Source organism: Anabrus simplex, chromosome 12, assembly GCF_040414725.1.
Source record: "Anabrus simplex isolate iqAnaSimp1 chromosome 12, ASM4041472v1, whole genome shotgun sequence".
NCBI classification, from domain to species: Eukaryota; Metazoa; Arthropoda; class Insecta; order Orthoptera; family Tettigoniidae; genus Anabrus; species Anabrus simplex.
The window spans coordinates 18,184,845-18,201,435 of record NC_090276.1 but is presented as its reverse complement, the minus strand read 5'-3'; the positions used below and the strand labels follow the sequence as shown (position 1 = coordinate 18,201,435).

Genomic DNA, 16,591 nt, shown 5'->3' with positions numbered 1-16,591 from the left:
AACATTGTTACATGAAAAATTTTATTGGCACACTATACAGGAATGTTGGAGCCATTTTTCGACATAATCACCACCAGAATTGAGATACCTGTCATATCGTGGAATTAACTTTCGTATGACGGTGTCGTAGAAGTCTGCCACCTGGGAGTGGAACCAGCGTGTGACATTCGTCTTCCGCTCTTCGTCCGTGTGAAAAGGCGTTTCTTGAGGTGCAAGAAAAGATGAAAAATCACCGGGAGCAAATTCAGGACTGTACTGTGGATGATCAAACACTTCCAAGCCGAACTCCTGCAGAACAGTTGCTGAGCGCCGAGCATTGCCGTGGATCAGCACACATCTACACTGAGCATTCCATGCCTCTTGTTTTGAATGGACCATCGCAATTTCCATAGAAACTTTATCACAGACCGAACCTCGCAGGCGGTGGGAGAAAGAATACTAGCCACTGCTACTGCGCTACTGACACTAGGCGGAACTTGTCCGGCCGATACATGATTGCTACGTCATAGATCTGTCGCGCATGCTCACATTTCCCTGCTAAATACGTTTACTTTACAAGAAAAGAAATAGTAAAACTTAATTTCTGGATGGCCTACGTAATAGGCCTACAGCTAACAAAGACAAACGTTATCAAATCATTAAGTTTATATTAAAATTTCAGTTACTTTAGAGGAATGCAGTATTACATAACATTAACATGGTTAACCATTGGAGGTGTGCCTGAAAAGAGCTACGCCACTTCGGGACACAGACACGAGTGTTCTCCTCCTCAACATGGTTAAGCAATAAAATACAGCAGCACAAAAACATGTTATATATTTTTTTAAAGCGAACATCACTTTAAACGTTCTTTTCCCTTTCTTTTCTTTGCAATGAAATCATTGAGACTATTTCGAAAGTCAGCTTGTGTGCGTGTTTTTTTGCAAGATGTCATATTCAATAGAAATAATGGCAAGGGAATTTAGTCGTCCTTGTGCCACTGAAGTGCGTTGAAAACCCTTAAGTAGGTTTAATTGAGAATAATAATGTTATTGTCTTTTTCATCCTACTAACTAATTTTTGACGGTTTTCGGAGACGCCGAGATGCCGGAATTTTGTCCCGCAGGCGTTCTTTTCCTTGCCAGGATATCTACCGATACGACGCTGACGTATTTGAGCACCTTCAAATACTCCTAGACTGAGCCATGATCGAACCTGCCAAGTTGGGGTCAGAAGGCCAGGAAATTCTATGCTTCTTGTGAAGGAAAAAAGTCCACCCCTCGGTCACTTAAAGCGGGGGTACCAAAAGGTGGAGTACTCCCCCAGCCTCATACGGGTTACATGTGAATGATCTTCCAATCCGTCAAGGGGTGGAGGTCCAGCAGTACGCAGGTGACAATGCCACTTACGCCTCTAAGAGAAGAACTGCAACAATGGATTTCGTCATTTTGGAAGTGTTGCGTCCAAAACAAGGTGAAAATAAATACCGCAGAAACTCAGGCCATTATTTTCATCAAAAGATGACCTAGATTTGGTCACCTCACTATCAACAACGTCCCATTATCCTGGACCAATAAAATTACACATGTCGGCCCAACAGTGGGCAAATGTCTTATCCGGGGACATAAAGTAGAACAGGCCCTGGAACATGCATCGGCACGGGTGGCTTGCTTGATACCTCTACTATGTAATACATTTCTCTCTACAAATATTAAGAGAAACGCTTATCTCGCATATACAGTATCAGGCACAACCTGCTGTATGGTTGCGAAGCCTGGTGCTATATTCCTAAAACTCAACTTTCCAAATTATAAGTTTTCGAAAACAAAACTTTACGTACGATGACCAGGGCCCATAAACTGAAATCTAATTTTAAAAAAAGATACGACACGAACTTTGTATCCCGCTTATATTAGATCTCAGATAAATAAAACAGCGAAGATGACCAAATCTAGAATCCTCATTAGCCAGTCTTCCGATCCGGACATCCTACTCTTACAAAGGAGTAGACCTCGAAATTTTAGGTGCTTAAGTTGATGTTTTAGGTACCTAAATTTAGCGCTCAAATGTGAAAAAATGGATTCTAAAATATATTTTAGGCAACTTAAATTTTACGTGTTTTCATAGGCGTTGATCAATTGAAATGCCATTTTTATTTTACCAAATTTATAATAACTCTTTAGGGGGAAATATAAAACACATATCATTCACCTCTTTGCTACAAACGTCACAGAATACAATTTTACCATCCGATGTGAAGAGGGAAAACTCCTGTCAACTGTTAATTAAAGACGACTTGGAAACTGACACTTTTCTTGTTTTCACTCGTGACACAGACAACGGGCGTGTATCGTGGGAGGTTCTTAAGAACTTTCGGGGAATGTGGTTTACAGCTTTCTGATTTGAAGATTTCTTCTTCTTCTTCTTCTTCTTCTTCTTCTTAATCTGTTTACCCTCCAGGGTCGATTTTTCCCTCGGACTCAGCGAAGGAACCCACCTCTACCGCCTCAAGGGCAGTGTCCTGGAGGTTCAGACTCTGGATCAGGGATACAACTGGGGAGAATGACCAGTACTTCTCCCAGGCGGCCTCACCTGCTATGCTGAACAGGGGCCTTGTGGAGGGATGGGAAGACTGGAAGGGACAGGCAAGGAAGAGGGAAGGAAGCGGCCGTGGCCCTAACTTAGGTACCATCCCGGCATTTGCCTGGAGGAGAAGTGGGAAACTACGGAAAACCACTTCCAGGATGGCTGAGGTGGGAATCGAACCCACCTCTACCCAGTTGACCTCCCGAGGCTGAGTGGACCCCGTTCCAGCCCTCGTACCACTTTTCAAATTTCGTGGCAGAGCCGGGAATCGAACCCGGGCCTCCGGGGGGTGGCAGGTAATCACGCTAACCACTACACCACAGAGGCGGAATTTAAGATTTTTATTTATTTATTTATTTATTTATTTATTTATTTATTTATTTATTTATTTATTTATTTATTTATTTATTTATTTATCAAGGCCCCTCAGCTAAAGCTCACTGTGGTGCAGTACATTCTTATGGCTACAGAGTATTTATAAAATAAATGACTACTCTCCAGTAATATTTGTAACATGAAATCAATTCATTTCGCACATACAGTAAGTTAATATAATAAAAATATTAATATATCATAGAAATATAAGCATACGTACGGTATATGTTTTGTTTTACGGTATATATTTTGTCTAAAAAGTATTTCACTAATATACTGTTCAAGATACTGAAAAGGAGTCGGCAAATAGTTTAGTTTCTCGCAATAAGCTCAAATCATTTTAAATTGATTTAGGGATAAAAATAAGAATTATAGGAATATAAGCAAATATAGGTTTTAACGTCAATTTAGACATTTTTAGGCATTGTACGACCACCATTTTTAACCTTATAAATACACGGAACGTGTGTCCGACTCATTGGCTGAATGGTCAGCGTTGAGGCCTTCGGTTCAGAGGGTCCCGGGTTCGATTCTCCGCTGGGTCGGAGATTTTAATTGCAGACTGGGTGTTTGTTCCAACACTTTCCTCTTCATATTCATATAACACACTACACTACCAACCACCACAGAAACACGCAATAGTGGTCACATCTCTCCATATAGGGTTGGCGTCAGGAAGGGTATCTACCCGAAAAACAGGGCCAAATCCATATTTGTGACACAATTCGCACCCGCGACCCCACAAATGTGAGAAAAGTGGTAGAAGAAAAAAGAAGAAGAAAAACACGGAACGTGTAAATCCAAATTCATTTTCAATTATCTCTTCGGGAACAAAATAGGTTTTTGCCTAAAATCCGAGGTCTAGTCATGAAGACGAAGGCGCCGAGTGCACGGTTTAAATATCGAGGCCCTTGGCTCGCTTAGACCTGGTTTAATACGAAAAGCTTCTCATTTTTGGGCATTTTCTAAATGAAAAATATCTTTCACTGACCAAAAACCAAACCAAACCCCATGGCACTACAGCCCTTGAAGGGCTTTGGCCTACCAAGCGACCGCTGCTCAGCCCGAAGGCCTGCAGATTACAAGGTGTCGTGTGGTCAGCACGACGAATCCTCTCGGCCGTTATTCTTGGCTTTCTAGACCGGCTCTCACTGACCAACTAACTAGAAATTCGTTTTTATAAAGGGAAATTTCCTTCTCCTTTTTCTAAGTTCGATCCTCATTTTAGAACTTAATTCGGCGATGAGGGCACAAAATATCACCTCCAAGACAGATAGATTTTTTTTTCCCTCGTCATTGTAGTAAATAGAGATGTTTCCGGCTCATCGGTTATTCTAGGAAACAGATTAGTAAAAGGGCATAGTTTTTGCCCTGGGACTCTCATTTACTCGCCCTCAATAAAAAATAAAAAACAAAAACAAACTAGTCTACTGAAGCTGTCATTGGTGCGGTACAAAGGCAAGGAACATCAAAGCCGAGCCGCACGGTAAACTCTAGAGGAGCACACTGTTACATACTCACTATGACCAACCAAATATTTACGGAAACAGCGATGTTTTACTCTCCCGTACAGTATCAACAATAGGAATTGTTAGTATGTAACATTGTAATCTCATGAAAATGAACGTTCGCTGCTGAAAGATTACCATAAAAACTGTATTTAGGCAGTGTCATTTGCGACTGTCGACTTAATTGCACTGGTTAATTGTTTAGAATCGCACTGCTGAGACATGGTTACTGTGCGTGAGGCCTGTTGAGATTTATCACGCTAGAGTGCAGTACCCATTAGTGGGGCTCGGATGTTTAGGAGAAGTGATAATTTTTTCTTTGTCTCTATTTTCTTGCCTGATTGGATTTTGCTGCAAATCAGGTGATTATCGTCACAATTAAGTGATTTTTATTTGTCATATAAATGCATATTTTGGCTGTTTTTTGTCATAAGGTCATATTTTGAGCCATTTTCGTAGAAACGTCATATTTCGGCGGTTTAACGACAGCTGTAGAGCTGTGCAAAATCATCTTCATCTTATCAAATGAGAACTAGTATCCACGAACCTGCTTCTCGGTATTACATCTGCAGTTAATACAAGTGGAATACTCTGCCTCTTCTATCGAAATTGCGCAGGAATTGTTTTCCCAACCGTTTGTCAGAAAGTCTGGCATATATTAAGTCGAACTTGGGAATTATATCGAGTGCAATTACTCGTTTAGAAGCTGCTAGCTCTGAAATTCATGCAAGTATTGAAATTGTGAGAAGTGTTGAACTTTCAGTACAACAATCACATGGACTTTAAAAATGTGTGAAGTGATAATCTTAGCGAATTTAGTACTTTATAGGTATGTATTCACGAATGTTTGATAAGTGAATCAAGGACAGTAAACTGTGAATAACTGCTAAATATGTACTGTATATTCCGAAAAGTAATATGAAAGCAAGAATAAAGAATTTAGTTAAGAAATATGTATCAAAGGAATTGCCATTTAGATTTACAACTTATTTTAAAATGGCCATATTTTGATTAATCATTTTCGGGTCAAATATCGATGGCTTAGTGCACAAACATTGTATGTCCATTTATGGCCAGTTTGGAGTTAATACCATATTTGGATGCCTCTCGAACATATCTAGCTAATTCACAATTATAGTATGTCCAAATAGTAGGGAACATGCTGATTTCCAAGGTGCAAATATTGCATGTCCTAGTTAAATCAACAATTCTACTTCACGAATGTTGTACGACCTGTATAATAACTTTAGCCTAGGTACGTCCATTTGGTTTTCATTTCACTTGAAGGCGCAGATTTTGTACGTCCGAACATACTACTTTGCTGCTGTAAATTTCAATTCTTACTGCCTTGATGGAGCACAAATATTGTATGTCCCGGACACTGTTTCGAAAGATTTGAGACATATTTATAATCGAACAGTGATTATTCAACTTCATTTAATTACTTATTATTCATACCTTGTGATTTTATTAAGAAAATCAAATCATTTAATGATAAATGATGAAAAAGAATGTTGAAATCAATTCCTTTCAGAAATACAACGTTTGTGCCTTGAAGTTCTCTTTCACATTGTTAGTGCCAAATGTTGTATGTCCCTACTTTCCATTAAAATATAGTGAATAATTCCTTTACTGATGTACAAAAATGTGGTCCAGTTGTTGAAATACAATTACAAAGAAATAATCTACAGATCAGTAACACTGGCTACCGCTATATTATTTGTTGTAGGTAACTGCAACTTCATAAACTTTCAATTTGAGTTTTCTCAGAATCATTATTTTTGAACATACAGTGTTCGTGCACTAAGCCATCGATATTATAATTTTTACGTCATATTTCGTCACTTTTGAGGTCATGTTTGCTTGCTTATTTGGGCCATTTTTAGGTCTTAAACATCCGAGCTCTTCCCATTAGCTAGTGGCATATACAGTAACATTACCGAGTATGCGTGAAAGTTTATTCGTAGGCAGCGTAGACATGACTGTTGAGACGAGTGTTTCGTTGTTGCCTGCTGTTGCTTGGCACGTTTGCTTTCCGAGGAATGCTGTGAATTTTCACTAAAAATACATAAGATGATTACGAACTTTTAACGATACCTGATAGCCCAAAAGACGAAAAAGCTTCTTTCTTTCTCCTTTCCTTCTTGCTAGTGGTTTTAACGTCGCACTAACGCAATGAAGGGTTTCGGCGACACAAGGATTGGGAAGGAAGCAGCCGCGGCGTGCCTGCCGGGACGATAGGATAAGAAAGGACGACGGTGGGATAGGAAAGGGGTAGGAGTGTGAAGGAATCGGCCGTAGCCTTGATTACGGTACAGCCCTAGCATTTTCCCGGAGTGAAAATGGGAAACCACGGAAAACCATCTTCAGGGCTGCTGACAGTGGGGTTCGAACCCACTATCTCCCGGATGCAAGCTTACAGCTGCGCGCCTCTGGCCGCACGGCCAACTCGCCCGGTCAGGAGAGATTAACAGTTACACTGTCTTTTCTATCGTATAAGAGCCGCACCACAACTTATCTACCACCTGACGGACACAGTTGACTTTGTTGTGTAAGCAAGTGTTCTAGCTCTCACATACTGCACAAGTGCAACTTTGTACGCACATTCACAAAGAATAGCAGGTCCTCATCGCTTGTTTACAAGGTGTAGGCTGATCGTGCGAACAGAGGTAGGCAACGGGCGAAACAGTTGTCGAATGAAGCCACTCTTGCACTTAACACTGCATCAAGAAGGTTACTCGCAAAGGCATACGGTTTAGTATCTCTGGAAACGTTTCCAGGAGACTGAAAGTTTTGCCAGGCGCCCTAGCACGGGCCGCCAAAGGAAAACAACAACCCCAGGGCATTTTGTATGTCCACAAGGTCTCCGAAACCGCCAAGTTACAGCACAAGTGCTAAAGGTGAATCTACAACAGGCTTCTGAAGTACAAGTTTGAGACCAAAGAGGAAACAGGCTTCGAGAGGCCAATTTAAGATCCCGATGATCCACTCAAGTTCCTTCACTGGACAGGCAACATCGTGGCAGGGGACTGAAGTTTCCTAGAGATCATCTGCTCTGGTAGTAAAAACACTGGCGTCCTGTGCTGTTCTTGGATGAATCCCGTTTCACGTTGTATCATTCAGATGGACGTCTGCGAGTCTGGAGAAGACGTACGGGGCGATCTCGTCCGACAGCTGTGATACCTACCGTTGCTTATGGGCAGACGTAAGTCTTGGCACGAAAACCAATCTCCTTTTCATTTGTAATGGATCCTTAACTCATCGACGGCACATTGACGAGATCTTAGTGCCACATATGATTCCTCGCGGAAGGCAATTTGGAGAAAATTCAGTATTCATGCATGATAATGCTAGAACGTATGCTGTCAAGATAGCTTGGAGATTCTTGCATGAGTACCATGTGCAACGAATGGAGTGGTCATCCAGAAGTCCCGTCTTGAATCCGATCAAGTAAGTCTGGGACCAACTGGATTAACGCATCTGAACGAGAAATCTAGCACCCTAAACACTACAAGCTCTTGAAGATGCCCTTTGAAGAGCAGGGACGTCTTCCTCAAGTGAATGTGCGGTGCCGTGTCGGAAGCATGAGAGGCCTTGGGATGTATCTACGCGAGATGTAGTAACACTCCTTATTACGACGCTTAATTGCCACTTGGCCATTTTGGTGTATGTCCACTTCATGACACGTTATGGAATGACATCGTGTATTGCATGTTCAAAGAGGGCTTTTTATTTAAATTCTTAATTGCTGAAAGGAAGAAAGTTTGTTTTCATTGCATTTGTTTTCATTACATTTTGTATGAGTATCCTGGAGGTATGAACATATAAACAAGTGACCACATTTATTTTTAGCAGTGTATATAGCTTAGTATTTAAGATTGCACTTAGAAGTACGCAACATGTCATTGAAATATCTTCAGTTGTTCCCGACTTCCGACGTAACAGTCACATCACTCTCACTTATACTTTTACTATAACTGTATCCAAGCCGAAACAATAGAACGTACATGATAGAAGGAAAAACGTCTCAGTGAACATGAGGTTCCAATTGAACCGTTCGCGAGATAATGGTGGACGTATGTTAACGCTCCGCCGGTGATATTATTTGTACACATAGACACATTGTGTGCTTTACATGTGTGTACACCCGGCGCCGTCATCGTCGTTACGTATCAAATAGGACAGAACAGGATGAGCAAACACGTAAAGCACACAATGTTTTCATGAGTAAAGCAATCACGTCAGTGGTGAAGCGTCAACATAATGTCTGCCATTATCTCGCGAACGGTTCGATCACGACCGCATGTTCACCAAGACGTTTGTGCTGCTCCTATCGTCTACGTTCCACCGTTTCGGCTAGTGCCATCACTTCTTGTAAATCCTGAATGCATAGATTTTTGTATCAAATTTTTAAACAAAAATTCCTCTGTTGTGGAAGAGAGTTCAGTTCCTGCCAAGCACATTCATATCCTTACCTCCTTCCCCTCTTCAGTCATGTAAGTACTGTAGTATAGTTTGACATCTCCCACCTACAGGTCTATGCTCCCTGTGCATCACCAGGTCTGGAAATGCAGCCACCAACGCAGCACACCCTCCACCGTCTCCCTTGCCGTCACCAGCATCGGCAGCGCACTTTGAGCTCTCAAGCCGTCGCCCCCGTGAAGGTGACAAGGATTTAGCGACGTCAACGTTCGACAGCCGGAGCAGTAACTCCGGAGGCGGTGGTCGTGTCTGGACGTGGTTAACCAACCGACGGTCGACTACTGGACCAGCGCAACTCAGTTCTCCAGCACCCACATCTCCTGCAGAGAACCATTATACTTTGGACGAGGCTTACACGGCTGTTGGAGAAGCCCTGTATGCCGAGCTCGATCGAGAGTCCACCAATAGTCCAGCGTACCAGAATACTGCGTATAATGGGTCTGACACGGAACAGGATTTACCGATCTCATCTGCCCCAAGCAGTGCTTATTACTCTGATCTCTCATGCGCCACGGCTCCCGACAGGACTTACGAAGCCGTTGGGATTGGAATGGTCACGGGAACTAGTTCTGGTTGTAATTGGGAAGGAGGCAGCGATATCCCCCTTAGAAGGCCGCCTCCCGCACGTTTGGCTGCGATTACTGAAACGATCAGTGTGCCGTCTGATTATGTGTAACGAAGCAATATTCATACCTACGAGCGTCAGAACATTTCCGGCCAGTTTTGTGAACATTCAGTGGTGTATATGAAAGCAGTTCTGACAAGAAATAAGAGTTCTGAACACAATAGTCCTGAGTACATATTATCTTTACACTGTATTCTAAATGTACATTTCTCTTTGAGATTTTTTCACTACATTTGGTTTCTTGATGAATGTGGGCAGTAGCACATAAGGAAATTACTTTCTAGCAGGCAGAGAACCATTCACTAAAATTATTTAAAGCAACCTTAACATTCTTTTTGACTGCCTGCGTTTTTAAACACGTTCGCGGAGGAGTTTAATATTATTTTTCTTCCTGCCTGCCTTACGTGGAAATTTTCCATGTTCCGTACTATTATAGTAGATTTTAAATGGCGTACGGCCTCCGAAGAGGCTGGTGCAGGTCTTTCGAGTTGATGCCCATGGACGACCTGCGCGTTCTGTGAGGATTGGGCCTTCTTACCTAGGGTGAAATCCAATGTCTCCGAGTTTGAGGAATTAATCATGAAGCTTAAAATCCCCAACCCGTGACCCCTTGGATAAAAAATTCAGCATGCTAACCAGGTAGCCACGAAGCCAAACATTATGGGACATACAAGAAAGAATGATTCTTTTAATTAGCGTTGACATTGTGTACTAGTGGAACACGACGGCCCACGGGAAAGACGTACTATCGCTCATATACACGTGATCTGTCTTCTTTTCTCGTCAAGGCTAACTCAAAAGGTAGTCCATTTCTCTTTAGGAACATTAATTAATCTGGTAATCCTTTACACTGTTGGTAAGACTGCAGAGATTTGTACAGTCGTCAAGTTTTCTCACGTTTACGGACGGTTTCCGGAGTTATTTCTCGTCATTGTAAGCTATGTCCCATACTGCCGCAGCCAGGCGTGGCCGAATGACTCCTAGAACTGAACTTTCTGCTCAATCTACTGAAAATTCAGGGGGACAAGAATCAGAATACAAACGTTAACTGTCAGAGGTACACGACCGCTATGTATACCACCGGTGGAACACGCCATCGCGGCCTAGATGGTGTAGATGACAGGTTCTGTGCCTATGGTCAATCCACCATTAGATCAATGACATAAAGAATGTTAAAAAGATGGCAGTATCTTTCACTGGAACATAAAATTGCTCCGTTAGTATTAAGTGTTGATGGGTTCGATTTTAACTGCGTGGTTTTAATTTCCATAGATCGAGGACTGGATATTTGTTTTCATCTCAGTACATTTCTCTTTATCCACATACCACACACCAGACTACCAATCACCACAGAAGCACACAATAGTGAGAACAACCCTCCATATAGGTTTGGCGCCAGGAAGGGCATCCAGCCGTAAAACTGGGCAAAATTATCATCAATTTTGGGCTTCAAATGAAGAAAACGGCCAAGAAGAAGCACTGTTGATGTGTGATCATTTATGGAAAACAATAAGTAGTTAATTGGAAGTTAAAAGAAAGATCCGAGTTTCATTTACAATTGTGTTCAGGATAAGTTCTACAGTTCCTTATTCAGTTATAGTAAATCATTTGTAAAACAGGATGGGGTCAGTGGTTTCAATGGTTACTTTCGATGAGAAAAAAAAACGTTTCCTTTGCATTAAGAGGGGAGAGTACACATTTACAGATTAAAAAATAGCACTTTTAAAATGTTATTATTTCCTTTCTTTAATCTGGAGAAAAAATAATTTTCTTCACTATTTCAAAATATGTTTGTAAATGTCCATGTATGTCACTTGCTATGTTCCACTCTGTCATATGTCTGTGCTCATCTACTGTAACTTTTATTGTGCATAAACATGATTATCATAATAATTATATCAACAGAAGAATCATGTGAATATTCAATCAATTGCAGTATTTATAGTGTAAATCTCATTTAGGTGTAAAAAATTATTATATAAATTTCATAAAACGTCAGTAGGCAATTGGTGGGCTTTTTAAATATCTGAACATTACAGTATGTCATGAATGGTAATGGATGTATGTTAGCATGAGAAACTTTGTTTAAGTAACATTGAAGTTACTAAGCTATACAAATATAAATTTTATGAAATCTAAGCCAGCAAAAGGTGTACCTCTCCCCTTAACAGTATGAAAAAACTTGTCATCTTCATTGATTCATAAATTCATTCCAGATTTCATACTTGCTCAAGACAAAATGAACACATGGTATTGTATGTTCCTCGCATCACATATTTATCAGACTTATTTTCATCGTTATCAAAATATTAATCACCTCCCACACAGATACAAACCCTGTGTATACACACAAGAAACATTATATATAGGTTCAGTTGTTTCTGAGAAAAGTGTGCCTGCAAGGAAATTATACAATACTGTGCACTCATCAGACAATTGAAATGCAGAAGGTACAATAAATAAAATGTTGTAAGTAAAAACTGTCACTGACATGAGAACAAAAGAGAATTATAAGTAATGAGTTTTAACAGCTCCATTATAACATCTGTACTGGCTTGAAATCAAGTTGAAAATATTTAAGAATCCACTCCAATATTCTGTTTAAGGATCCATCCATTTAATACTTGTTGTTACCTTAAACTAGTACATGTTTTGTCCCCTAGGGAACATCATCAGCTAGAGTAACATACACATATACATCAGATACAAAAAAATGAGATTTATAAAAATGGTGAGACACCAGCTAAGACTCATGAGATAAAACATAACATTTAAAACTGGATGATAAAATGTGAATGTTAAAATAGAAGTTCTAAGACCCCTTATAGTTGAACTATGTTAGTTTTTCATTAAAAATAATCAATATTGGTGGATCCATCAAATTCTTGATTTGCGACTTGGAGTCTGTTGATCATATTAAAGTACTAAGTGTGATGTGATGTTTACATTAGTGGTGACAATAACAATACTATTGATTAAATTTCTTGTGTGTTTAACATGTTGAATGCCCATACAAAATAGCTTTTTAAAATTATTGTTGAGAAAACACTCCATAGGAATTTTAATATCAGTTTAAATCATCATAATCAAAAGTCAAAATGAAATGTGTTGGTAATAAAATGAGCCATGGGTTATTGATTCAAGAGCATTTCCTCTTGACGACAAAAAATGTGAAGTAGGGAATAATCAAGTTCGAACTGTGTCTGTTCTTAAATATTTCCAACTTGTTTACAAAAGAGAATGTAGAGAAAGTTACACCTCAGTGACATTTAGTATCTCCATTACACCTCTACCTACCAACATCCTTATTTGAGTACACAAGTGTGAACCACAAGTGGTTGGTTTAGAAGTTTCAGTAACCAATCCTTAATTTACTGACTAGTGGCATTGTAAAATATTACCTACCTGGTCCTGTGAGTGCATTTATTGCCCCAAATTCTCGAGAGGAGTCAGCGAGACCTGAAGGTGAGAGATAGAAAGAAACCTGGTTTGTAATATTGGCTAACAAAAGGCAAGGTCAGAAATGGCACAGTTTACAAGACATAGGGAGAATTCAGGAATTACAAAAAGAGGTCTTTGAGAAAGTAATTCAACAAAATAAAATTACCATTTTTTTCTGCATTTATGACAACACCAGACATTTTTTGATTTCACAAACTTAGTTATGTCAGAGAAAATTGTTTGAGTAGAATGAATGTGTAACACTGCTTCTAATGCAACATCGGATGAACAACCTAATTTACCTTTATTCAGGTTCATGACTGAGAAAGTGTGTTCGCAAAGGTATGCAGGGTCCAACACAGGAACTAATTAACATGCCAATGTGTTGATACGTGTTCCAAGTTCAAAACACATATAAACAATATTATTAAGACAGAACTTTAGGGAACGAGTAAATCAGTTACTGTTCAATGATTATGTTATTTGTGATAATTCTTCTTTCCTTTCAAACTCTCAAACTGTATCTGCTAATAGATCAGTTGGACTATGGTTCATGATCAGAATATTAGTGGAAGTGTTCAAAACTTTGCAATGTATATTGGACGTGTCTATAAGAGACAAGTGAAACTTCATTTGTACATATTTCAAGAAAACAGTGAGACTGTATAAATTGTTACATACTGTATATCTGTGCTCCTATTGTTTGATGTAAAAAGATGATGTATAATGTACATAGTATAAAATAATTTTTAAACAAAAGAAGTATCAAATATTTTCATTCCTCTTCATTGCCTAATTCAAGACTTTTTTAAAAACCACACTATCTAAATTTGATATGTGACCTAACAAGCCCATTAAAAACTTCAGTCCTGCTACTCCTGCTTGGATATATTGGATTATCACATGAATGCCACGATAACACCCTCAAATTTTCTACATATCAGATAGCTCTTCAGTGGAATTCAGACCAAGATTAACATCCCTGGATGAGCTGAGAATTGAATCTGAGGGCCCCAGGTAAGGATCAGAGATATTGCCCCTACACCATAGGACTGGCTCAACTTGGCCCAAAAATCTATCCACTATGATTTTGATGGATTTTTTTATCCATTCTACACAATAATTTCTATTTGAAGACCACAGGAAAAAAAATATACAGTAAGTGCCATTTTGATTGTTTTACAGGAGAGTAATTTTAAAGATTATTACACTGTTAAACAAAGCTTTGCAATCCAATCCATTTTGTAATTTTGGTGAAATTGTTAAATACAGGGTCTTAAGTGCAGACCCTCCAGCGGCGTTTACACTCTCTGGCAAGGAGCGTGCACATATTCAACCGAGCAGTCGCCAGTCTGAATCTCAGCTGTTAACATAGTGAGACAGTTATCATTGCAACACCATATTTTCATATGTAAAAGTTATTTTAAGTACGAGTCGGCTCGACAGGGATGCGATGCATTTGTTCAGCAGTTTCCTGATGAAGTGCCACCTTCACGAGCACAGATTCTCGTAATTGTTAAATAAATTTGGAACTACTGGCTCAGTGCTCAATAAAAAAACATGCGCGCACACACAAACAGTTTTAATATTGTTTAAAACCTGCTGATCCAGCCACAAGAGTGAGATATTGTGAGCAGTATCTTGCATCATTGAATTATTATTTATTCGACCCACAGCTTGGGTTCTTTTCGGATGAGGCCTGGTTTCATCTTAATGGTCATGTGAACAGTCGTAACTCTTGCTATTGGTGTGCAGAAAATGCTAATAGTGTTTATGAAATCCCTCATTATGAAGGATGACACTTCCAGCATCTTTTATAAGGTGAGATTTCATATAAGATTGTATAAACGCTTAAAGCAGGGCGGCCATGCGTGACTTAAGTTCGGCAGAGGCAGCTGCCATAGCGCAGAGTACAAACATTGCTCTCTCGGTCTGGGTTTGTATGAGAGACCCTGTAGGTATTGTTGTAATTCTCTTTGGTTGGAACATGAACTAGACCTTTGTTCTTATGAGTAAGTGTTTTGGACTTAACATATTTTTCTCTTGTACATAATCATTACCTATGTGAACTACATGCCTTTGCTGGTGAGATGTAGTGTTTACATTGCACTATGTCTTCTGGTATGGGCTATATCAAATTTGTTACTTTCATTGACCGGTCTCAGACTCATCCTTGGCTTTGACTACATGAAAGTGACTGAGGTATGAGTGATGCTAGTAATACTATTCCTTATGCAGCCAGTCCCTGTTATGGATGGTGTGAAAATATCACTCATAGGGTCGGTTGGTGCATGTATTTCATTGGGCTTGGCAGACTGATATGTAATAGCAACTGCTGGCTCAGTGAGGAAAGCAACGGGAAACTACATCACTCCTCATTTCCCTAGTACGCCTCTTCAGTGACGCCTAGGCTATTTATGACAGCTGTTGGCGGAGCTGCAGAGGATCAAACCAGCCTTCGGGCTGAATACCCAACATACATACATGTGAACTACTGCCATCAATACTTACTCTGTTTCCTTTATTTCCCCTGATTTCAATCAAACTTGGTAGAGTTAGGGTATTAGTCAAGTCTCCTCATTAACATCATTACTTATTTTTAATTTGTACAATAGTATATTAGTATATTTTTCAATCAACAACAAAACAGCACTTCAGACATTTTCAATAATGAAAAATTAAAAACATTGTGTATGACTATAAACAAGAAACATAAGAATAAATTTCACAAAAGATCGTGGTATAAATTAAACACAAGTAAAAAAAAAAAAAAAAAAAGATAATTTAAATTCAAATCCTTTAGTGTGGCAGTTCCTAAAAAAACAAGGTTTTTGCCTCTGGGCTATGAGACATGTTCAGATCCTTCAGCCATTGTGTGGATGGAGAGGAAAAAAGGTAAGGTTAATGTTCTTCACTGATATTACAACATCACCTATTTTTTTGATTAATCAAATTGAAAAGTATTTTATTGTAACCTGTTTGATAAGTAAACTCGTGTCCTCATCCTGAGGTGGTGCAGCTCTTTTTAGGTACACCCCCAATGGGAATTGAACCCGGGCCTCCAAGGACGGCAGCTAATAGTGCTAACCGTTACGCTACGGAGGCGGACACTTGTTTGATGAAATCACTGTAAATATTATTAATATGAAGTAGCTCAATTATTCTAAGAACCTCTTAAAGCTCGTTCCTTCCATACATATGTTGTTATATAGGACTACATAATTGAAGTCTTCCTGGACTTCCCCCCACACACACTGTTTCACCAGGACTTGTAGAGTTATTCCCTAGTACAGTAATATTTCACATTCCTATATCATGTGACCTGTCAGCTTATTCTCTAGTTCAGTTATGTCACTGGAAAGTATACTCACATTCAGCCACCAGATGGCATCAAATCCTAGAATTGATGAAAATGGACTGCTTTGTTCTTCCCCTGTGGTCTTCATTTGTTTTAGATTACTTTGTTTTCATATTTTTTTGTTATATGTTAAAGAAAAAAAATCCTTGTATATTCTTCTGGACTCCAACTCATCACCTACAAATAATGTCGCTGATGTCTATTACTTAGAAATCTACTGCCAAAAATTATAAACAC

The 16,591-nt window shown here is 39.5% G+C and overlaps 1 protein-coding gene across 1 annotated transcript in view; it reads left to right on the top strand.

Moving 5' to 3' along the window:
• LOC136884017 (uncharacterized) overlaps window positions 1–10,070 on the top strand; it is a 44,640-nt gene extending 34,570 nt beyond the window's left edge. The window contains exon 5 of the mRNA XM_067156017.2: window positions 8,984–10,070. Within this exon, the coding sequence (XP_067012118.2) occupies window positions 8,984–9,606 (623 nt within the window). The 3' untranslated portion in view covers window positions 9,607–10,070. The remainder of the gene's footprint in view (window positions 1–8,983) is intronic.
• The last annotated feature ends 6,521 nt before the right edge of the window (window positions 10,071–16,591 follow it).